This window comes from Plodia interpunctella, chromosome 26 (assembly GCF_027563975.2).
Source record: "Plodia interpunctella isolate USDA-ARS_2022_Savannah chromosome 26, ilPloInte3.2, whole genome shotgun sequence".
NCBI classification, from domain to species: Eukaryota; Metazoa; Arthropoda; class Insecta; order Lepidoptera; family Pyralidae; genus Plodia; species Plodia interpunctella.
The window spans coordinates 5,594,448-5,619,712 of NC_071319.1; the positions used below are offsets into that span (position 1 = coordinate 5,594,448).

Consider the following 25,265-nt stretch of genomic DNA (forward strand, 5'->3'; position numbering starts at 1 on the left):
TTCCTGCTTCATAGAGTTCTCTGGAGTCTTTGAGAGTCAAGACTTCTGCTTTTGTGTGAAGTCATAATTAACATGCAAGTTTACTTACATTTATCAGGTGAGTGAACTTCCTAGATTATAAAAACAACTGCTATGATCTCTCTCTTTCTCTCAAAGTTAAAGCAAATTCAGAAATTAAACCTCTACAGGCACCTTTTCAAGTTAAATCTTAATCTCTCTAGTTATCTCATCTAAGGGTATTTCCGGTTATTATCCGTCTTTGAATCAAGCCAGAACTATTGAGGGTTTACCAGGTACCGCTGGAGTGATAGCCCTATCGATAGTGATAGCGTGTAAGGAGATGTCATGAAAGCCGAGTCAAGTGAGGCTTCTCCAGCAATAACTTGTGTGACTGCGGTTCTGTATAATCTATGGCTCACCTGCTGTCCTGTCCCAATTTCCCTACACTTATGGAGGATTTGAACGAGGCCAATGACAGAGCGATCAGCTTGGCCACATACTGGAACACCGTCTGAATAGCCATTCCGACTCGATAAGAAGAAGCTGGAGTACTAGAGTACTAGATGCCCTCCAAAGAGCTGACTGGGAAGAATCCCTCACAAATTGCCAGTCAGAATAGAAAAGAGTGGAAAATTCTAGTATCGGAGGCCAAGGCCATCTTTGGGTCACGTGACTTTGCATAGTAAGGACCGGATAATATAAGCTATGACTATGATATTCAGATAAAGTCAGACGTAAAAAATCCAATTTACTTGATTCTGCTATGTTTACCTTCTTATTTGTTTACGTACTACCTCCTCCTCGAAATACCAAAAGCTTTCATTGGAATATTAGACATCCAATGCCAGAAACGAAAAACACAAATGGTACAAAAATAAAATTAAAACAAATTAAAAGAAAAGAAAGTTAAAAAAAAGCTTTTATTTAAATGCTTCAAAAAGAATAAAATAAAATTTTCCTTTCAAATTTTAAGTATCAACTTATATAATAACCTCATTATAACACCATACATCGACCATAACAGCTTGTCGCGTTATAAACGACATAAGGATAACGAGGAAAGTCTGAATACAATGCGACGCATCATTACCGCAAGGAAAGAAAAAAAAAACACATTAGGTAAATAGTGGAAAAAGCAGCACAAATATAAATTCATCCAACGTTTTAATACAAATTCTGTTATCTGGGAAACTAGGTTATTGCGGGTTCGTATCGTATTAAACCACCCTGGAAATTGCGTTCCAGGACGGACAATCGATCCAGGTACAGTGCATTCTTAAATGCACCTTTTGAGAAGGGAATATGATCTAGATTGCAAACATAAAGTGGATTTTAAATTATTGAGCAAATTAAATAGTGAAATAGGGTTATATTCTTTTACCTATTGTTATAGCATATTCTTAGTTATCTGACATTTATTAGTTTCAATCTGAACAGATTTGCTATTTAGAAAAAGAAACTTAGTATTGTCTAAAATTCTTAATAAAATTTTAAAATATAATTTGATGAATTTAAAAGATAACAAGAGTTTTAATAACCAACCAGTCTTGTTGTGTAGTAATATTTGAAATCTAATTTATATGTGTAAATATCATTAAAACACAAGATATACTAAACTTTTAAGCAAAGTGTTTGCTAGGTATGTCGTTTATAAAGCGACAAAGTTGCCAGGTAACGAAGCATGAAGTTTCACACATTTAAGAAATGTATCAATAACAGACGCGTAAATAACATCTTGCCCTTTAGAATTAAAATCAATTAAACAAATCTCAATAAACAAATGCTGTTTGTTTAACCTCTCAGAGGTTACAATGCGATTACGTCCACAAACATAAGCATGTTATTACGTCGCTCCCTTTATGCGACATTACGTCGAAACTTCCGAGTTGGCAATATGACCTTGCCGCCATGCCCGAGACAGCGCGCCGAAAAAAAAGAAATAATGAAAAACCTAAACTAATCGCCAATTCGTGATGCTAAGTTCATTCTCGCGTGATGACTCATTGCGCGCGGACGTGTTCTAGATATACTTACTTGGCTTTTGCAGGTTATCGTCACAATTTATTTGTTTTTACTCGTATCATAGCACTGTAGCCGGAATGCCGCCGCAGAGATAAGTTGCACTCGGCAAATTCCTAAATGTTCGCAATTAATTTATACGACACGGCCCGATTGGTTGCGGAAATTTGTAAATGTTAAATTAACGTTTACATTTCGAGTGCTTCAAATTAATAGCAAAATACAACTTGCGTATAAATTTTAAATTTAATTGTAGTTTTTGGAATTCAGTTATTCTGTTATTTATCTTGCTTTATAAAGTCTTCGACATACTAAACTTACTGGGCATTAGAGTATGAATTGTAAAATATTTGTTCATCTTTTCATTGCCCGTATCATTTGTCATTCCAGATTTTGTCACTCAGAAGTGGAATATTTTGAAAGTAGGCCACAGCACGTTTAAAATTTTGTAGGTGAAACTAAATTAACCCATATTTGCTTCCAGTGACTAATTTTCCATTTGTTTATTAGTTTTTTTTGGTCTGTTACAGCTGTGCTTCACTCAGAAGTACCGTAGGATTAAATATACAAAATAACTAAAGGAACACGTGAGAAGACGGCGCTATAAACTGTACACCAGCACAGAGCCCACTTTACGGCCTACTTTACAGGAAATGTTTCCAATTTGAATCTCTTCAATGCACTTAATAAGCAGAATGAGGTTGCTGGTACACAAAACAATCAGTTTTTAATCAATGGGCTTGGTACATTTGACCTTCTAAAGCTTCATATTATCTATATTTTTATCGAAATATAAGTAACCAGGAAAAATGGCATTTTAGATTTGCGTACAAGTAGAGAGGCCTGTGCTCAACAATGGGCAGAAAATGTGGAAATAATATGCTAAAGTCAACAACTAAATAGAATATGGTTGCAGCTCTGAAGAATTTTATGGGTGTCTTATTTATTTTATTCCAAAGAACTTTCCAGTGTTTTGTTTGTTTATGTTTGACCTTTGCGTAAATCTCAATCAGAATCTCCAGCCCAAGTTTCAGATATCGCTACTGCGAAAACATACGTGACAATAAATAAACAAGATGTAACTCAAAATATTTACGTTCGGGTTTATGCTTCCAATATGCAAGTATTTTGTGAATGCGACGCACATGTATTGCCGACCACCATAGTTGATGTTTTGGCGGATTGGCGACCTAAATAACAAAATGGCTACGCGATTGGTTCAACAAGCCATGCCAGTAAAGATCTCTCGATGAATATTAACGAAAGTGAATGTAGCTGCACTTCAACCTTAGCATATACATATTTGGAATGAATTGAAACCATTTGATAAAGATAAGAATTAGTCGATTAGTCTAAAATTGAAGAAATGTAAGTGACTAAAATAATTAGCATAGTGATAATTTTATAGTACTTGATTAAACTGGTTTGAGATAAAAGGAACAATTATAAGAAGAAATAATATTTAAAGTCACTAGAGAATAATTTAAATATCCGAGTACTTAATGTAATTTTGAGTTTTGTTTTTAAAAAACAATATATTTTCTAAATATTATTTTCTTTGACTTTGTCGCCATATTAGGAACGATTCTGTTAATTCAATATAGCTTGCGTTGCGTACTCATGGAAATTGAGCGACTTAGGTCAATGTGCATTAGGAATTAGACTAATCCAATTACAAGTAGCAACTTAGGCAATAGGCACAGTGTTAATAGAGGGCAAGCAACTTACGCACATAGTAAAATAAAACTCCTGAACTATACGCGTAAGTTAAACATTGCATTTATTTTTGAACTGATGGCTACGACTTTCCGTATGTACTTATTCGTTTGTTATGAATTGACGTTTTCTAATGTCATAAAATATAATAAATGTTAGTAAAAGAACAGCCGCTTCTGTTTTTTATGTCGCCCTAAAATGCGTTTCTTTACATATAATTTGTAGCTAAAATAGACCAAACGGGAAAGTAGACACGGGCTATCTCAAATAATGTTATGTTCGATTTAGATCAATTTATCCAGACTTTGTCACGAGACAAATGCAATAAAAGCTTCGACTTTTCCACATTTAACGAAAGACAGTATATTTATATATTGTAATGGAATGTATTGTTGACAGCACGCGGCCGTGGGAACGTGATGTTCTCGTTGTTGTGCTGCTCTAGTTTTAGAGTTTATGACTCACGCGCAGGACCACTGGGCTTATTGGGCGGTGATGATTATGACACGTGCATAATAGCATCGATCAGATGTCCTCAACAGTATTGGCATGTGTTTGCCGTATGCCGGCAGAGAGATGAGCCCAGAATATATCTATGAGAGATACAACAAAAATAAGAAAACCAAGAACTAAATGGTTGAATGATCGAAAAAGTTATGAAAACATGGAAAAAAGGCAGTGTTGAGTGGAAGGAGATTGGGAGGAGGCCGTAAAGAGGCTAAGAAAAATAAATAAAAGGTTTGATGAAATCTTTTAAGAATCCGATGAAACATATTGCGTTAATTATTTGCTAGATGAGACTAGTTATCATATGTAACAGTAATATGAATAGTAAATAAAAAGGTAAATGACTGGCGAAAATAACTAAAGAGAAATGGACTAAGCGCACTTGTGTCAACATTGTTTTACTCCTTTGCGTTTTTCCTACTTTCGTCGTTAATCTAGAAGTTTCTTAATTTATTTGGTTTGTCTGGAATAGGGCAAAAAAATCCCTTCAAACCTATACCGCAGTACCAAGACAAGACACACTACTGATAACTAGTGCCGTGGGGAATAATCTTTTATCTTCTGCAGAAAGAGCTAGTAGTATTGTGGGTATTTTATAAGAGTCCTTACATTTTCATTCCCATCGACACTACAGCTATACTATGTTGCTATGCCACTGCAGAGTTAAACGACTTAAAACAAGAATTGGCTTATACCGTCTACGCTCACTTTAACAAATCGCATCATCTGGAAGATTAATCCTAGTATAAATTTATCTTTTGTTTTAATAGCCTTTCGTGTTTGTGACTCACACGCATAAAATTCCTTTATCATTACGTTACGATGACTTCAACCCGACATATTAGCGAAAATACCGTAACTGTTACCATCCTTTTTCATACGATCATAATGTCGGTTCAATTTCTGATGGAGTGTCTTGTCTGACTGCATTTCTGGTGACTCATCTTGGATGCGTCCAGGTTATTTTATTATTTTCTTGATTCATTTTTCTTTACTATATATAAAGACTATGAGGCAATCACATATTTACGAGTCAATTAACAAAATTGGGTATTGTTACTGCAGGGATATTTTCTAATTTAGGTGAATATTTGCGACAAAGCTATTGAACAGTTTGACAGACAATGTAAATCTGATAGGTATTGTTTCATTCAATAAATAACACTTTAAAAATCTTTCTCAAAAGGGTCTTTTGGATTCCGTAAAATGTGTGTACGTTAAAAAGCATGAATACTGCGTATATTATTAAGTTTATAATGATTTACTATGCGTTCAATTCTTACAGTATTAGAAATCGTCCTCGAACTCTTCGTATATAATTAAAAAGCATGACATTTAACACCGTTATTACTTGGTACACGTTTTAGGTGAGAAAAATAAAACAATGCCGGTGTAGTGTGTCTAATACTGGGACGTAACAGTAAAGCATGTATTTCTGAGCATTGAAGTATTAGTTACTCATACCTAAAAAGGCAAATCAATATTACTTTGATATCTGTCGGTATATGTATGACTGGATGTTGCCCGGGGCTTCGCTCCTGTGGGAAATTTGAGATAAAATATAGCTTCTAGCAATCTTGAATGATATACCTTTCTAATGGTGAAAGAATTTTTGAAATCGGTTCGGTAGTTTCGGAGATTACTCTCAAACATACAAACTCAAAAACGCTTACATCTTTATAATAATAGTATTAGATTTTTTAGATTATTTCTGCAGTCTCATTCTCAAAGACGTTAGATACGAAGATGATTACAATACAAATTACAGAAAGAAACAATAAGAACTTCCACAAAAAAATTAAGTGTCCGGAGTTTTGTACGCCGTATATGTAATGTTTGATATAAAATCTACAGAGTAAAAGGGTACACGGTACTTATGCCGAAACTTTCTGTAGAGTGGAAGACTGTTGCATAGTCAAAAGGTAGTACTAAACGTAACTTCCATGCGAAACCAAAAATTCTAAATCAAAATTCGGAAATAACGACAGGATCGACATCGTGTATCATACATCGATTGAAAGCGGTAGACAATGCGACGCCGGCTCACTCACTTGCATCGTTGTACATAATGATTTTATCTTATAGGATCCAGGAAAGGTACACTGTAATGGACGCAAGAAGGGCTGTCTACACAGAAGTCGAAGAAATGAGAAATTGTCATGTTATTTATTCTAAAAATTTTAATATCGATTGAGACTTGTTATGATGATGGTCATTTATTAATAGTTTCAAAAACACTTTTCGTCGATATGCAACGGCAAAATCACGAACTTCATAAAGATTTTATCTGGCAGAAATACTGTCGGGAATGCGAAAATAAATTTATGTCAACGAAAAATAGATGGGAATATTGAAAACAATGAAAATTAGGTACTTATTTGATTCCATTCCGCGTATATTTTTTCTTTAATAACTAACAAACTAGATCAATTAGATATTGAAGAGAAGAATCATTCACTAGATGATGTGTTCATTGGAAACAATTTGGGAAGGTTTGTAAATGTAAAAAAAATGTGAATTCAATATTTAATGCATTCTAAATAGGTATATGAAGAATCATACATTATGGAATGCAAAGAGCAGACAACGCGCCGCCGTTCGTATGTACCTCGGAAAATAAAGATTTTATCGTTCAGAAATACGACTGCAGTGAGAGTTTTGACTAAGATTGTAAGAAGGAGCATGTTTATGATGTGAGTGAATGTGTTGAAAGCAACAGCAAATTGGCAAGTTATCCAGTTTATGATCTCAATTACATTAAATTAGGTTTAGGTGCATATTTTCCAAATCACTACATAGTTTGTATTAAACAAAGTAGTTTCCGGCTGTCTGTCTGTCCCTATGTAGACTTAGATCTTTTAAACTAGGCAACGGATTTCGATGTGGTTTTGTTTTTTAATACATAGATTGATTCATGAGGAAGGTTTATGTGTATGATTTATTATGATTTTACCCGAGCGGAGCTGGGATGGGCTGCTAGTTAATTCATAAAGAGACCATTCTCAAAACATTCAGAGCCAAAATAGCTGAAGATTTTCAAATTACTAGTAACAATATAGCAGAAGAAAGTTTATTTACATTGTTCCGACGGCTTATTGACCCCACTTCAGTTCCATCGGGTCCTATAACATCGTCTGCCTCCCTACGTTCCCTGATTACTATACATTACACTGGTCAACGACCGTCTGCTGTGTCCTCATCCGTGATAATTGCAGCTCTCGCTTTTTCTCTTAATGTTCCGTTTAATAGTTTAATTCGGGCCGTTGTTTATTCGACGTGAATAGATTTTTCTGGTATTACGATTTGTTTTGCTCTCCAAACTCTCTTAGTTCTGACTCGTTTGTTAGTGTAATAATGCATTCAAATAAGTTTGGTTCTTACATAACTTCACTTTTATTTTTGTTTTTTACTTATGCTCGGGAGTTCTCATTCTTATGGAGTTAACACTGATGTCATATTTTATTCTACTTTAGTCATAAAGAGATCAGACAACGTTTACGACTACTAAAGTTACCTAGCGGCGGAAGTTGCATTTCCAACGAAATAAATTGTCAGTTAGTGTTTGTTTCCTAACAATGTTTTCTTTGACCGTGGTTTTCTTTCAAGTGGTGGTTAAAGAAAACTAGCATACATGAGTCAGATAAGTGCACAATTTTGTGGCATAAGAAGGATTGAACTTAGAATCTGAGACCTTTCGATCACAGGTATTTCAACCACTGGACCGCCACCGCTACAATGAAGAAGCTTTCTTTATAAAGAAAAAGCTAGACTAGTGGCTGTTTGAGTGTTCTATTTAAAAAAACATTCAAGTCGGTACACAAAAGGTCAAATAAATCAATATTAGGTCAGTGAGCTCCAAGTTACTGCACTACGGGCATTTCGTAACACTACTGTTTGTTTAGAAGAAACATCGAAAGAGAGCGTACTAATGTTTACAATATTCAAGTATCATATTACGGGTTTATTGCTAATAATATTTACAATGGATCAATTACAATGGATTAATTTGCATATCAATTTAAGTACAGTAATTCATCACGCGTAGCGAAGAAAGTAAACAGGACACACTTTCCAAGGAAACGCATGCATACATGCTTAGCATGAATAAGGATTTGGAATATAAACTAGTTGTAGTGAAGAATATATTTGAAATGGTGGCAGAAGATATTGCAAGATTGTTGGTCAGAGGGAGTGATCTATATGACACAAGATCTATATGAAAAAATAAGAAGTGAAAACCTAATATATCTGTTACGATCACAAACGGTGCTTGAAACCTGGTCAGTAGGTCACACGCAGTGTTACATGAACAGTAATGGGTATCAGGAATTAATTATGAGCTATGAAGGTGTAGCCGAGGGTTACTAAGTGAATATAGTTCGCGCGACGAAAGAAATTGCGCGGTATGTGGAACCACCAATGTTAGTACCTACTTGCGACCCACCCCGGCTTTGAACCGGAACATTTACGACAAACCGACAGGTGAGAGAAGCTTATGTATGAGACATTAAAAATTAGGCGCTACTAATCTATCTACCGTTGTTTGCGTAAAGCGACTAATTACGTAGGGAGCAAATAACTGGCCATGCGGTTCCGCCCGGATCTGGCGAGTAGGAAAAACCGAGTAAGAAGCTCTGCTGCTGGCTTGATGTAGTTAAGAATGATATGCGTGCCAATGGTCTGGCAACTAAGGATTTAAGTGGCGAAGAAAATGCGGAAAAGCAGACTCAGCGCTTCGACGTTTAATGGCTAGTGAAGGTACCGCGAATACGCGTAAAGAGTGAATCTTCTTACTGTTATGATTTCCAAACAAAAGTATATAGATATCAAGGAACCATCATTATAAAATACAACCGTTTCTGAAGGACAAATGAACACATGCGAAAATTAACAAAATTAGTTTAATACTAATTCCCTCGCTACTTTATTTTATACCCAGACGACACATAGCTCGATCCGAAAATTCAATATGATGGTAATTCCACTGTCGAAATGTGGATCTCCTGTCATTATACTTCGGAATGGCTATGACGTGTGCGCAGATGATTGCCAAATGCCTGCTGGATTTATTACGTAATGGTCACTAGAATTACTCGTGCGGTTTATGTGTCCAGTCGTATGAAATCCTGTTAATAAGTATTATTAGTATGGTGATTCCTCAAACGTAATCTTAACATCATCTGTGCATAGGCCTGAATCTTGCAACTCGCGCTTGGCTCAATTGGCTCTTGTCTGAGTCTCATCCGCTGTAAAGAGCTCATGTACAGTTTCAGCACATAACCAACCAAAATTCAATGCAAATTCGCTTCTATTACCACCGCAAAGAGGTCCGTGCAGGTAAACTTGATGATGATGTGGACTGTACAATGATTTATTGATCCATGTATTATTTTATTTTGGCACTAACATTTTTCACTTCGCGAAAACGAGGCGTTGACGACCTTGTGGTATTTTTGATACAGAAGGATTCAGTAGTCATATTTTTAAAAAACATGGTTTTCCTATTATAATAAAATGTTCGAGTTGTATTTATATTGAAAACATTTTTTGATGTCTCTTTAGAAGTAATTCAGCACGCGATTATTTTCTTATATTCAACTGGATTTCTTTAACAAAAGCCTAAATTAAAATTTATAAAGGATAGAATGATTCACAAATAAATTAGCTGTCTGGCTCCAGAGATTATTCCTATATTCTATCCTATATCTTGCATTTTATCAATTAACAAATATTGGATTGGAATTCGCGTCACACAATTTAACCACTGCTTTTTTTTTAATCTGCGAAATGAATGGACGCAACCAGACGATTGTATCTGGACGCGTTGGTGCAATGCGCCACGTTTACGTCTGCCACAGTCGAAAATAATGGGCTTACATAGCACTTCATTTGGGAGTCTATTCTAGACACAAATTAAATTCGTACTTTATTCCCACAGTCGAAAGTATAAAGTAAGGGTTGCGCCATTGGTGGAATTGAGATTTAATAGTGAGTCCAAAAGGAACCCAAAATAACACTTCAAACCCTAGAGTTATCTAAAAAATAATTGTATACGGGACTTCAAACTTGCTAGTAGTAGGAGCAATGTTATTTAGGCCGAGTCCAGGTCACTGTGTGAATGGAATCGTTAAATCTGACACAATCAAACAATCGATTACGTTTTACGATTCGATATTATTGTTTATATGTTTGTTTATTGTCGTCGAAATTAATTGGAAATGCTTAAACTGTATCGATTGTTCTCAATTGATTGAGGTAAGTAGTTATTTTTCTGCTAACGGGTAGTATTTTCATTACTAGATACCAAAGCTTAATTACTTAACTGTTGTGCCAATAATTATTACTGGGATTCTGTTAGTTGTACTGTTTTATTTTATAGTTTTTCTGGAATGTCTTTAGTTGCGGTTGGTAGTTATGTTTCTTACAAATATTACACTTATTGAATGAGACTGATTGATCTGTATGACGCCACAGATAATTGCTGGCAACCTTTTCTCGAAGAACGTCACATACCTATGTTCTCTGTCTTTTAAAAAAAATAGTAGCTCTTATTGACACGCGATAAGAACTACTATTGACATACGATAACGACTTATCGTTGGTAGAATCGACGCCCATACGCGACAGTACAGCGTGGTACCACTAGTACAGCAGAGAGATCAATGACCTCGTATTTCAGGTGATGCTGGGCGGGGCTTCGTCGCCGGGCGGCGACGACCTGCTCACGGTAACCGTCGTCCGGGACGAGCACGGCTATGGCATGAAGGTGTCAGGTGGGTTACAAATACACCGGCTGACTGGAACAGACCCCTTCATGGTTTAAGTCCGCCGTTGCTGTCACTATTTATTGTGTTTTATTTTATTTAGATTAAGACAAAATTAGCCCAAACAGAGAGTGGTGGGCATATACTTAGTGCATCTATAAAATAAACAAAAAGAAATTTACTCATAATCTTTGTGTTTTTTTACGCAATACAACCCACCAACAAACATCAGGCATGTGACCCACGTGATGTGGTCACCGCAGCATATGTACTAAGATGGTATATTAGATGGATGGTAAATTCCGGAAGAATATTATGATTGCATCCATACTAATATTATAAATGCGAAAGTCTGTCTGTCCCGCTCTCACGCCTAAACCGCTGGACCGATTTTGATGAAATTTAATAAACATATAGTTAAAGGCTCCCGTTCAAACATAGGTTAGATTTTTTTTCAAAAATCAACCCCTAATTGTCTATAATGGGGGAAGAAAGTTTGTGTTCCGCTTTCGCAGAATAACCCATGCAGGCGAAGCCGCGGGCCAAAAGCTAGTTGTGTATAGAGCAATATTTGAATATTGTTTGTATTGTGTGTGGCTTCCAGGTGACAACCCAGTGTACGTCCAGTCTGTGAAGGAGCATGGCGCTGCGTGGCGCGCGGGGCTGCGAGCCGGCGACCGCATCCTGCGCGTGGACACCGTCGCGGTGCACAACCACACGCATCAGCAAGTCGTGCACATGATACGAGGTACATCTCAGTCAGATGTTTTTGATCCGATTAACATGTAAAATTATATTCATACTTATTTTATAAAGAGATTTGTATTTTTGTTTGTATCCACACAATCTTTCACAAAAGAATATTTATTTGGTACATTTGCAAAAAATAACACATTACAAATTTAATTTAACATGAGAGCTTGCAAACATTAAACATGAAAATGGACTTAGCTCAGCATTGGCGTAATCCTGGTCACTAACTTCTTTCGCGAATACCAAAAAATAAAAGTTAAATCATACAAAAAATAAGTGGCAATGCTTACTCGATTGCACAATAACGTTAGTACATACTTATACAAGTAGGGTATATGTTACAAGTTATCAGACTATTGCTTCTTCTATGAGACTATGCACTTCTTAGCGCGTCTTCCTCACTTACTCGGTTCCTTATTCAGCCGTTTAATTTGTGTAGTTCTTACAGAAAACTAGAGCATAGATAAAAGCTATTCCATTCTGGTGCAGATTTATTTAATCGAAAATGAACATAACATAATTTTGTCTCCTTCCAGCAAACCCTACGACAGTACTGACGGTGCAGCAGAACTCATCACGACATAAAAAGCCAATAACTGTCACAGCACCGTTACCAGTCAACGTAAGATCAAGTCTTTATTAGAATTATATACCTTAGTACTGCGGTCGAGCTATAGTTTCTCCGTAAGCCCGAAAAAAGCGAATAATTTTATTTATTCTGGCCACAAATAAAAAAAAAAGTTATAAAAAAAGATAAATTAAAAAATGCAAAAGGGCGCCATATTATTTTTTATTGTAATCGAAAGCGGAATATAGTTTCATGTTTTTGTTAGTTCTAGTTAAAATTTGTTGTTATTTTTTTTTAATGTTTGTAAGACAGGTTCAAATAGTGATATAGTTTTTTAATATATATCATATTCAGGTTTCAACGCCCAAATATAAATGTTCAAAAACCAAAAATTCTCCAGGCGAAATTGCAGAAAACCATTCAGGTGCAAATAAATTCTAGGTCACATAACAACAGACATTGTTGCCTCTTCAGTAAACATGTTACGCGAATGGTAACAAAAGCTGTAACGTATGACAATGTAACATGTAATATAGCAGATACATTGTTACATCGCCAGCTGAGTCCACTCCACACTGCCTTGAACTACAATTACGAATGTGTGTTGCAATTTTAACTATAAATCTTCCTTCTCATAAGATGATAGAGGTAGGAAGTTGGTATGTATAAAATATGCACTTGTTTATTTTTCGTTTCTCGTGTGTAATTTCAAATATGTAATAGACACTTAGGTACATAGATACAACGATGTAACCGTATAGTTTTTTTTTTATTTGTTTTATATTTAATTAGGCAAAATTTGATAGTGAGACCTAACACTGTAATGTCGGTTAGAGTGTTTAGCCGTGTCCTAAATGTACACTTACGTTAGTTTTGTTTTAACAAGTTAATTATTTATTTTGTTTACCATTATTATTAAAATCATAAAAGACATATATAAAAAATATTCATTCAATCAAATATCTCAAAACACCCTTATTCGTATTTTTTAATTCCACGATATTTCAGAATCTATTGCTGTAAAGGACAAAATTTATCTTCGTGAAATTATCTTGACGATGAAATAAGTTTTAATCATAAGGATTAATATGCTTGTGTAGTAATAATTGTCAAAATACACCTTTTAATTTACATTATCTTTTTACATATAAAATGCCTTATAGTTACTTAATTATAAAAGATAGATGTATAGTGTCACTTTTTTATGGATCTACTGAAAACCTATATTTTTGTAGTACATTATATATACATTAATCAACAGTAGGGCCGGCGCGCACGCATGTAAAGATTTTCGGTGGCGCTTTTTTTTCGGATTACTTTATAAGTATTCATTGATATGGGTGAAAACTAATTTATTTCAAAATAAATATAATATAAAATAAAAATAAATAAATACAATAATCTCTAAAAATGTAGCTTTCTAATGGTGAAGGAATGGTTGAAATTGGTTTGGTAGCTTCGGAGATTACCCGCCTCAAACATACAAACTCACCTCGTGAACTTTTGTTACAAAATTGTGAATATTTCAAAAACGGCTTAACCGATTTTATTGCCCCACGAACTTAAAAATTCCATTGGCAGATCCTACATACCTTTTAAATTTCATCAAAATCAGACCAACGGTTCCAAAGTTATCGCGTTACAAACATATATACATACAAAAAATGTATTTTTGCCCCAAGTAGAATGTTAGACCTTGCTCGCTCGGTCAATTATAGTCAGATTTCGGCTTAATTTAAAATTCACTTTCCTACGGTTTCTTATAACCCTAAACATGATATTGTCAATACAAAAATTTATCAATAAAGATATGAAAAACAATCTGGGATTGTTCGTGTAGTGTATTCAATATTTTGTATTAACACTTATGCCTTATAATTTCAGCTGGAAAAGCAAAGACAGTTGGAGGCGTCCAAAATAGAGACTGTCCAGAGAATGCTGCGTCAGGAGCAAGATTACATTAGGCAATTGCGGAGTAAGTTTCTTTTATACTACCAAACAGGTAACAAAGTATGTATCAGTTCACTTGATAGGAAGTGCTTACCGTAGCTTATGGACGCCTGCAATACCAGTGGTGTCACGCAATAATGAATGGCTTGAGGTTTTCTGAATTTGTTAAGGATAGAAGATGACGCAGTATAATTATGACAATGAGGAAAATTTCTTTTATTTCACATTAGTACCACAGAAGTTTACCGGCCAGTACTTATGTGACTTATCTAATACAATGTCATTGACTTATGCATGCAGGCAAGGGTTAGTTTCTTCATCGAAGAGACCGATGCTGCCATCTGTGACATTTGAGAAACATTAATTATTCACAAAGTCCACTTGTACTTTCTTTCAATCCATTTTTTTTAAATTTGGAAATAGTTATCATTGGCCGCTATGATTTTTGTACGAAAAATAAACTATTCCATACTCAAATATTTTTACACCGAAAAAATGTTTCCCGCCTAAATTGCGGGTGCTTCTTTCTGGCTTCTGTGTTTAAATTGGAATAGCGTGATTATTGATCTTGGAAAGATAACTGAGTAAAAACAATAGATAGGTACGTAAACATTAACAATAGTATTATTTGAGCATCCATTATTCCATTACAATAAAGCATTTATTAGCAGTAGGTATTTACGATTATTCAATCATAGTGCATTATGTTATATTACTGAGCTAATGTCAGTGTGGTTTACAAGAGAATTTTTGATTTATTGCCCAGTGATTACTCAGTGATTAGCGCATTTATGCAAATACCAGCTTATGTTCGCGACATCGTGCGCGCGTAAGAAATATTTTTTGCATTCACGTGGAAATTTTGCGAAATCCTCTCTCAGTGCTCTACTACACTTTCCAAAGAACTGACATCAAATTTCAGCTTTCTACGACTAGTAGTTTCGGCTATGCGTTGTCTGTTAGCTACGAAACATTTTCATGTTACTATTGATTTTCGTATTTTGGGGCTCCGTAGTGTTAAAATTTAATTATTTATTGTCCAAGTCTTATTATTATAGATTTGCATCGAATGCAATAAGCATAGCGTTTAAATGCAACACAGTTATTCATCATTTTGATTCATAACATATGATTTGTAGTGAATCCTATGTGAATCAGTAACTTCAATAAACGATTTTTTATTTTGTGATTACTTTTGGGGTTAAAAAAATATAAAGTTTCGCAAAATTTCGTGTGCGAAATATCAAACAACTCTCACTTGACTATTATTTTACTTTTTTCAGATGAACTATCAAAAGTGCCGGACGTTAGAAAACAATCTCAAGTAGAAATGGCGGAGAAGAGGTGTGCCACACTGCAAAATGAGATAGACATCATCCGAGCCGGACAGGTGAATATCGACCTTATTAGCTCTATACTTAACGTTCACTTCACTTTAGTTACGAGTATTGTCGTGTAGAATAGTCTAGAATCACATTGGTTTTGTGTTTTGATTTGTAGGGCCTTAAGTTAGCCACAAAGTTAAATCTATTAGTGTGTTGATTATAACTAAATATTTTCTCTTCTTGTTGTAGGTGAAGAGTTAAAATGAATGTCCTCTTTTACTGTAACAGATAAATTATTGCAATGGGAGCATTAAATTACATAAAAGTCTATCGAATTAATTTGGAAATTCTCTTCTCAATCACAATAATTATATTTGTTTCTAATATGTTTATTGTACAAAACTATATGCGTGAAAGCGTGACGGACAGACAGACATACATTTTCCCATTATTATCATCAATATTAGTATGGATATTCTTGTTTATAATCCTTAAGTTGGTGTCATTATCGCGTAGATAACTTATTTATTTATTGGTATGGCAAGTTTGACAATAGTATATCTCAATGTTATTAAAATCTATGATTTAAATTATGAATCCAACAGATAACTAAGGCCCTATGAGTTAGTTTGTTCATAGATACATTAAATTTTGAGGGTAGATTGGAAATTTTAAAGTCAGTGTTAGTTTGAGTACATAGAACCCATGTGATTGTTTTTGAACATTATGTGTAATATTTCTTTAGTCGTAAATGTATTACACGAAAATATTTCCACTTGTAATTTTTTTTCTTAAATTCACTTTATTTTTTGCAACTTCTTACTACGTTGCAGCTGAGTTTTTTTTTTAATATATTTTTTTAAATTACTGTCACTAATTTGCGATATTTTTTTGACGGTTGCGATGCGAAAATATTTATAGGTACATACAAAATTAATTTATTTAATTTGCATTCATAGAAGACCTATTGTATTTAAATTATTTGTACGTTTTGTCAATGACAAATATTGAAATTAAATAAATCGAAATTTACTGAATAAGTTTTACTAAATATTCATATCATTATTTTCACTACGGGGTAGACAGAGCATGGAATTGTTCTACGTCGGAAATGATTTCAAATAATCACAACCTACTTAGTATAAAATAATGGCGCTTTCCGCGTTGGATTCTTTCTGAACTCTCTTCCTTTAAACCAAGCAACGGATTTTGATACAGTATTCACCGGTTTTTTGCCAATTTTTTCTTGCTCGTTTATAGACGTCGTGCGATACCTGGCCGGGTCGTTAGTAAATGATAATTTAAAAATACTTTTATTTCGATTGTTTGCTTTGCAAGTTTTATTATCTATTATTTTATTTAACATCAAATTTCGCATCACAACCGTACCTACTGAGGCGAAAGTGATATAACTACGGTATCCCATCAAGATAACTGTCGCACTAACACTGGGACACATCCAAGGTCAATAACCTCGTGTCGTGCGTCTGTCTGCTTCCGTGCATGTTTTTATGTCCAGTCTTGTGATGGAGCTTACGTTTTGGGCTAGAGATAGATAAATAAATAGGGACAATAAAGAGATTTAGTTCGTACAAAAGCTATTTCTTTAATTGAAAAGGCCTTTAAATAATAACGAATTTTCTTATTTACTAGTTATAGTACCTTAGCCAATAAAAGGTCTCTCTAAATATTTGAACCAGAGGGAGTTCGATTGTTGTCAAATAAAAAACCGCGTAACACAAGATCGATACCACACTAACTACTAATAAATTGATTCGACTGCTGCGCCCGTCAGGGTCCCTAATTGTCTCACTGATAAATTTGTAAGGCCTAAGTATTATTTACATGCAAATGAAGTTTAGATTTTTTGATAACTTACATTAACTGCTATAAATTGTTTTATATTTTGTACTGCAATATACAATATAAAATCTAACAATGATTTGTTTGAACACGAGAAACTCTAATCTGAGTCACGAAAGAAAAAGTTGTGTGCTGATCGCTAAACTAAATGTCGAAAATTTCCAGCACACTACTTATTTCTCGTATCTCGAAATTAGTGATTAAATGATAATATAGATTGCACACTATGTGTAAAAGTCATAATTGTTATGGTTCTATCAGAGTAAAGCTGGGATGAGCAGCTAGTTCGATATAAAACGTGAATGATATATTAGTTGGTGTGTTCCTAAATAAATGTGATGGTCGATTACCTCTGCCCATGGCGTTAGCTTTACTGCGTTCGTGTATCGTGATTTTAATTAATCTTTTCATTGACTTTTGTTTGTCTTTGTTATTTTTCGTGTTCGTTGAGAGTTTTTAAAAATCTCATTGTTATTCTTAGCGTGTATTTATAAGAGTATATACTTCGTATATAGATGTGTGCGTTTAAGTATGTAGTGTGTAGTTATCAGTTTCATTGTCAATATTAGGCCAGTATATATGTTTATTTTTATCATCGTTATGTTTTATTTGTTATTCAATAAAATTACAATAAAATTGCTAATGTCAGGGACTAATTTATTTCTATAGGTAGTATATTTTTTAATTAATTGTCAAAAGTCTGACCTTTAGCCAAATAGAAATTGGTTTTGCTTAAATTTAAATAAATCTGTCTATAACCCGAATCAGGTCGTTCCTTCCTAATATATAGTTATTATAATAAGTAATCGCTAAGACTTGGACAAGGAAATAATTGACGTGTAAAGATCCAGACAGATTTAACTCATTCATGAGCAGATTTAAAAACTTTCGCCTCACATTGTCGGTGGTTGGGTAACAATGTACAAAGCATTGCAATATTGTGTGGCTTGTCTCTGTTTATACGACTGGCTCGTGTGGAGGTTACGCATATAATTTACCATTCAGTTTATTTTTCATTTTTGTAAAAATGTACACTACACGTTTCTTTAATTTCTCGATTTTATATATTATCTTTTGACGTTTCTCTTTATGCCAAACACCTAAGGAATATGGCACAGGACGTGTACAATATACAAAAATACATGTACTAATATACAGTTAATGAAATCGGATATTTTTGACCTTGGTCGCACATAGATAAACGTAACAACATTCCGTATGAATTATTCGAACCGGGCAGTCTTAGATGCGTCGCGTTTAAACCTAATATTGAAAACAATAAGAGTATCGGACCTCCACACCCGCACGATAATGCAACGCAGCCCTTAACATTGCGGCGTGGCAGCAGCCGGAAGCGCTCAGCGACCGCCGGCCCGCGCCCGACAAGAGCTTCCTGTCCGCCATCCCGCGCTCGCTCAGCAACCTCACCGGGCAGAGTCTGAGGAACCTCCGCCAGAAACAGAAGCAGGAAAACCAACCGCCTTTGGTCAGGCAGAACTCCGACGAGTCCAATAACAAAAGACGGCATAACAACACCGTTCCGATTGTGCCGACGACGTGTTTGGACAACGTGACGCCTCCACCCTTACCGCCGAGATCTATCGAACGACCGCCGAAAAGAAATCCGCTATCGCCTACCATGTCCCCGGTGAATCCTTTGGCGAAACCGTCGGGTTCACAGAAGAATTATTACAAGAAACCGTTTCCGATGCACCAGTCGATGCCGCCGTACAAAGAGGATAATAAATTCAGACGGTCGTCGCATTCGTTGGACGGGGATTTGGACGGGCCGCAACCTAATTCGATAGCGTTGCAAATGAATTATCCGCTCGTGAACCAACCGCCGCCGCCCTTGCAGGTAACTTGAGGTTTTCTTGAGATATTTCGACGTCTTTAAAGATTGGGACATGAAACAAATCTTTAAAAATTCAATTTTTTTTTATTTTCTACAAGATTACTTTCTAAGGCAAACAGAAAATTAACAATAATTTCTTATATGGTATCTCGTTTCTGTATATGAATTTACTTTTTTCATATGAGAAACGTTGAGAAACTTATGGGGATCATTGTTTATTTTTCTCCAGCCCTAATTAATTAATATTTGAGTTGAGAAATAAAAATGAAACTGCGTTTGCTACAGATACCTGTCATTATATATTCGAAATATGGATATAGCTGTTCTATTACCGCTGTAAGTCAAAAAGAGACGTTGAAATGACTCAATTTGCCAATTAATAGGTGATGGTTTTCTAACTGCTGTATTGTATCACAGTATGCTTAGAAAATACCACTTAACTCGATGTTTTTTGTATCTTATTATATGTTTCTTCTCTTAATTGCCTGAAGCTTGCCCGTTATTTTTTTTGTTTCTGACATTTCGAATGCCTTGCTCATTGTTGATCTACTTATATTTTTTTTGGAAAATTATCAGTAAATTAGTATTTCAAGTTCGAAATCAATTATTTTAAAAATGAAGTAAAATAAGTATCTACTATTTCAATACTTTTAAAAGTTAAACTATTTGTAAAATGCACAGGTATATATAAATATATGTAGCGAAATTGTCACAATATGTGTATTTTATGTACAAAAATGGACCAATCAAAAGCATTAACGTCTAACCTTTCAACCGTGACTAACAATTTGTCGTACGTACATACTTTTATTACCCACAGACGTTTGAGTATACAGACATGATATTTCATAGAGCACACAGCTGTGTACTTCATGTATTGCTATTGGAGTTGATCATAAATGGCACGAATTTACACCAAAAATGTGAATAAAAAATAGATTTGTTACTTTTTGTATAGAACAATCGGCTCAATATTTTCCCAAATTATTCCCAACCCAAAAACAAGTATATAATTATAATTTGGGAAAATATCTAATTTACATTAAAAATATAATTTTCCAATAGCTTTATTTTATCTGTGAAATATTGACAGATTCTATAGAATGTCCAGTCTCTATACCCTTTTGTCTGTGTTATCGACATGTATTGATGTGTATGTTTGTGACAGACGGACAATAGGACCGGAATTCCTGTCTTGCACGTGAGGAGTAGATCGTCTCCGGAACAGATGGACCATGAGTTACCTAGATGTGAGTGAACATTTTTTTTTAATTTTGATTAAAATTAACGCGCGAATTAGACATAGGTATATTAATATTATATTTATATTAATGAAAAATATGGGTCTCTCGCGTGACTACTAAACTAGAACACTACCAGTCTAATAATAGACGGAAACTATAGTCGACTTTTCCGTCGATAATGACACGTGACTGACCCGTGTTTTCGTTTGTAATGTTTATTTTATTTGTCTACGATTTTGTTTTTGTTTCATTTAAAATGAACGTCATAAGAAACGTTTTTGGGCAACGATGAAAATATTGCTGTTGTTGTCTATCAGTTTGTCAAGGCATTAAAATTAGATCGTTTATTCTGATAGCATTTCGGAATTACCGCTGCCAATAAGAAATTCCGAAAGAAACTCTAACAGTGTTTTATAATATTTTTTTTAGTCGCTTTGATGTTGTACAACTATGGGAAAATATAGAATGGGCCTATTCTTGGGCGGGAACCACTCGCTGCGCGCTATAACTCCATATTTACCTACAAACACAGTTAATTTCTTTCAAATCAACATAATTAAGTAAATTTGAACAGATGTGTTTACCTGTATATTCTGAGTATATGACGTGTATCGTTATCATCAGTTATTATCACATTTACTGGCCTAAGTTATGAGTAACATTTTAACCAAATAATGGTGTCCAATATTGATAGAAGTGTAGTTTATTTAATTTGAAGTTAAAATTGACGGTGCTATAAATGATTTCTTGGTGAAAAGTTGTTATTTATACGTTATTGTAATTTTATCTTTGATGATCTCTTTATAGCAAAAACTAAAAATTACCATAGGAGATTAATGTTATACCAGATTTATGTGTTATATTGGCATTTATCTGGTATAGTACTCCTCTAGTGTTTCCAATTTGAAAGGTACTGTGAACCGCCTTATCGATTTCTTTAAAATTACAATTCAAATGTAGGTAAATCGGTAATTAGGTGTTTCTAGCAGCGATTGTGTATTGCAGCTCCAGTGTCGGCGGCGGCGGCGGCGGCGGGCGCGGACAAGGAGGGCTGGGAGCGCGGCACGCCGCCGCCGGGCACTCCGCCCCCGCCCTACGCGCACAACACACAGGTATACCTACACGAGCGAACGCAATCATTTTCTACAAAATTGTGAATATTTCAAAGTTGTCCCCATCAAAATCAGACCAACGGTTCAAAAGTTATAGCGTTAAATACATATATACATCAATACATACATAGATACATACAAAAATGTATTTTTCCCCCAAGTTTAATTGTAGCAATTACATGTAGCAATAACTTGTAGAAAAGTTTCTCAGGTATTGTATTGGTACGTAGGTTTAGTGGACCACCAACTTAGTTACCTACCCATGAGAGGTTTTGGGCACTGGCACTGGCGTCCCCTAAAATAAATAATAACAATAATCCATACATAATAATTTTCATTCAATGAATATATTACGTCATCAAATCACTACATAGTATAAAACAAAGCCTTGTCTATCTGTTTCTAAGCTTTCTTGTTTTGAACGAAGGACCTCTTTTAACGGATGCAATTTTTACTGTTGTTTAGTGAGTATTATTGGTTATTCCCGAAGGTTTATAGGTCTTTATAAATTACATTTTAATACTCAGATGAAAAAAATCATGGCTCGAGCGGAAATCGAACCCAGTGTTGTATTGTGAGTGTATATTATTGTGATATTAATAAATAATTGTATCTATCTATATATTTATAGCCCTGTGCCGACCCTCAGCGGGCGATCATCTCAATGGAGGAAGACGATTCACCTGCTTCTGTAAGTGTGATTTTTAACAACAATAAGTCAGTTTGTGTTGAGAAACCTAAGGATAGTTTTCTCAGAAATAGACTATATCCTGTATATTGGCTGTTACTGAGAAAACTTTCTCATTCTGTAGTGAGAAATCATATAAACGCAGTATAATTACCTATTTTGTATACAAATATATAGGTTGTAACGGAACCTATATACATAAGAAGTGCTGAGATATCCTTCCTATCCCTTATGTGAAGTTAAAATTAAGGCAGAATTCAATGTTATCTACATTGATTTGATTTAGGTAGATACTCAAGGTACCGTATCTTATCACTTCGAATGTAATATAGGTATTGTTATACTCTGTATGGTATTTCCGTTACAAAAGAAGTTGAGATTTTCTGAAATATCTGCTAATATTCTTTGCCAGGACAACTCAACATATAGCGGCCTGTTTTCGAATCTTCGCTGCGTGCGAGAATCCAAAGCAAGGACGGCCGTGTTGCTCAATTGGTTGTTAGGCGAAAGGAGGCAAGTACTTCAGTATTATTTAAGCCTGATTTCAATAATTAATTATGAGTTATTAATTAGGAGCACCCATAACCGGAGAGCCTGCATTAAGATAGTGAGGTGTAGAGGAGGCGAATGAGATTTGTCTGGATCGTGGCGAGGTGAAATCTCTAGTCTCTGCTTACGCCCTTGGGAAACAGGTGTTATAATATGTATGTATCATTTTGACCACATTGGTTATTATGCGAAAGGAGGCAAGGAGCAGGAGGAGTAACGAATAATCAAGAAACGCTTCAGTATTATAATATCTACTAACACTGGAGGTTGGGTGGTAGTCGTGTGGCTTTAATTTAAGTCAAAATTTAGGTTGTCGAGTTTCGAACTCGATGGAACTACTTCGGTGTAAAATCGACGGTGAAAATTCGTCGACAATTATGGTGAAAAAGGTGTTACTCTTAATAAGTCGTCTATGTTGATTGTCGCAGCTCGGCCTCGTGACTGAGTTTATATTACATTTAATTTTCGTGTTTTGTTGTAGGAGTGCGACGGCAGGTTTAGTTCTGGTTCTCACCGACGGCTACCGCGGCGCTAGCGGCGTCACCAATGCTACTCTGAGGCGATGGGCCTACGAGATACATTCCACATTCATCATGCCCAATGCTGTGAGATTATTATATCCTTGTCTTTATACATAATAAAAAGATGACCCCTGTCGCTTCTGTCTGTATGAACGCGATGAACTCATTACAATTACCGCATGGATTTTTTTGGTTTTCATAAATAAACAGTTCCTGGGGAAAGTTTAAGTGTTTAATTTATTATGGTTTTATGCGAGTCGGTTCGCGATAAACTCGAAAACTACTGCACGGATTTTCTTGCGGTTTTCACCAACAGATAGTGTGGGTCCTGAGGAAGGTTTAGTTGTATAATTTATTATGTTTTTACCCGAGCGAAGCCGGGTCGGTCCGCTAGTATAGCATATTTGATTAATTTTAATGTATTTTGTAGGTTTTACAGCTAAGCGGCGTGGACGAAAATATGGCGAATGAAATTGAGCATGTTTTAGTTAATGGTAAGTTGAACGAAATTAATCGATGATTTTTAATAAATGATTTATAACATTTCTATGAGTATTATTAGCGTACACCTTATTCCAGAATACGACAAAGACGAACTCCTGCGCAATGTGTTTCGCAAAGCGAGACAGAAAGCTAAAGAGGAGCTCAGTCGACAACTGAGCGAATTCCAGGTCAAGAGGCAAGTTGGTCTGGGCATGCTGTATGGGCCTGAGGATTCTGTGCTCGAGAGGTGTGACGTCGATAAGGCTCAGGTATGGCCATTATTTATTTCTGGATCCGTAATCTATTTCCGGGTCCATAACTTATCAAGATTTTATTTTTATTTTTTTATGTACATTTGTTTGAGCTCTTTTTTTTGACGACCTCGGTGGCGAAGTGGTAAAGTGCTTGCCTCTGAACCGAGAGGTCCCGGGTTCGATCCCCGGTCGGGTCATGATGGAAAATTATCTTTTTCTGATTGGCCCGGGTCTTGGATGTTTATCTATATATGTATTTGTTATAAAAATATAGTTGAGTTAGTATCCCGTAACACAAGTCTCGAACTTACTTTGGGGCTAGCTTAATCGGTGTGATTTGTCCTAATATATTTATTTATTTATTTACGTTACTGACGATACGAAAGTGTGGGCTACTATTTCTATAAAAAAATAATGATGTTCGACCGAATATGTTTTCTTTAAGAGTCCTCTCCCGGACTATAAATTGTGGTAACAAGAAATATAATACTCGGGATTCCTACTGGAGAATTTCATGGTAATAAAATCTGACACCAGTGTTAGCAATAACAATCGATAAACAAGCATTTCTTGGTCAGGCATAAATGACTACATATACAGCAACAGAGTCAAAGTCCGTCTTTGCCCACAACAGGAGGTGGTAGTGGTAGAACGGCTGCTGTGCCCGCGCCTGAGCAGCCTGGCGTCCAGCGGCGCGTGCGGCGGCCACGCGGCCGACGCGCACTGCGCGCTGCTGCAGGCGCTGTATGCGGCCGCCATCTGTCTGCAGTGCAGGTACTGTGTGTGTGTGTGTGTGTGCAGCGGCGGGCACGCGGCCGACGCGCACTGCGCGCTGCTGCAGGCGCTGTATGCGGCCGCCATCTGTCTGCAGTGCAGGTACTGTGTGTGTGTGTGTGTGTGTGTGTGTGCAGCGGCGGGCACGCGGCCGACGCGCACTGCGCGCTGCTGCAGGCGCTGTATGCGGCCGCCATCTGTCTGCAGTGCAGGTACTGTGTGTGTGTGTGTGTGTGTGTGTGCAGCGGCGGGCACGCGGCCGACGCGCACTGCGCGCTGCTGCAGGCGCTGTATGCGGCCGCCATCTGTCTGCAGTGCAG

At 35.8% G+C, this 25,265-nt stretch overlaps 1 protein-coding gene across 4 annotated transcripts in view; it reads left to right on the top strand.

Moving 5' to 3' along the window:
* The window catches only part of RhoGEF2 (Rho guanine nucleotide exchange factor 2), a 145,564-nt gene that overhangs the window by 12,195 nt on the left and 108,104 nt on the right, over positions 1 to 25,265 (top strand). For 2 of the 4 annotated variants that reach the window (XM_053764799.2, XM_053764801.2), the window contains exons 2-15: positions 10,922 to 11,015; positions 11,611 to 11,754; positions 12,296 to 12,381; positions 14,212 to 14,302; positions 15,561 to 15,667; positions 18,811 to 19,323; positions 20,489 to 20,570; positions 21,570 to 21,676; positions 22,308 to 22,367; positions 22,777 to 22,877; positions 23,395 to 23,518; positions 23,865 to 23,928; positions 24,014 to 24,186; positions 24,806 to 24,945. In XM_053764799.2, coding sequence (XP_053620774.1) covers positions 10,925 to 11,015; positions 11,611 to 11,754; positions 12,296 to 12,381; positions 14,212 to 14,302; positions 15,561 to 15,667; positions 18,811 to 19,323; positions 20,489 to 20,570; positions 21,570 to 21,676; positions 22,308 to 22,367; positions 22,777 to 22,877; positions 23,395 to 23,518; positions 23,865 to 23,928; positions 24,014 to 24,186; positions 24,806 to 24,945 — 1,883 coding nt within the window. In that variant the 5' untranslated portion in view covers positions 10,922 to 10,924. The remainder of the gene's footprint in view (positions 1 to 10,921; positions 11,016 to 11,610; positions 11,755 to 12,295; positions 12,382 to 14,211; positions 14,303 to 15,560; positions 15,668 to 18,810; positions 19,324 to 20,488; positions 20,571 to 21,569; positions 21,677 to 22,307; positions 22,368 to 22,776; positions 22,878 to 23,394; positions 23,519 to 23,864; positions 23,929 to 24,013; positions 24,187 to 24,805; positions 24,946 to 25,265) is intronic. The other 2 variants (XM_053764800.2, XM_053764802.2) reach the window with 2 other exon arrangements.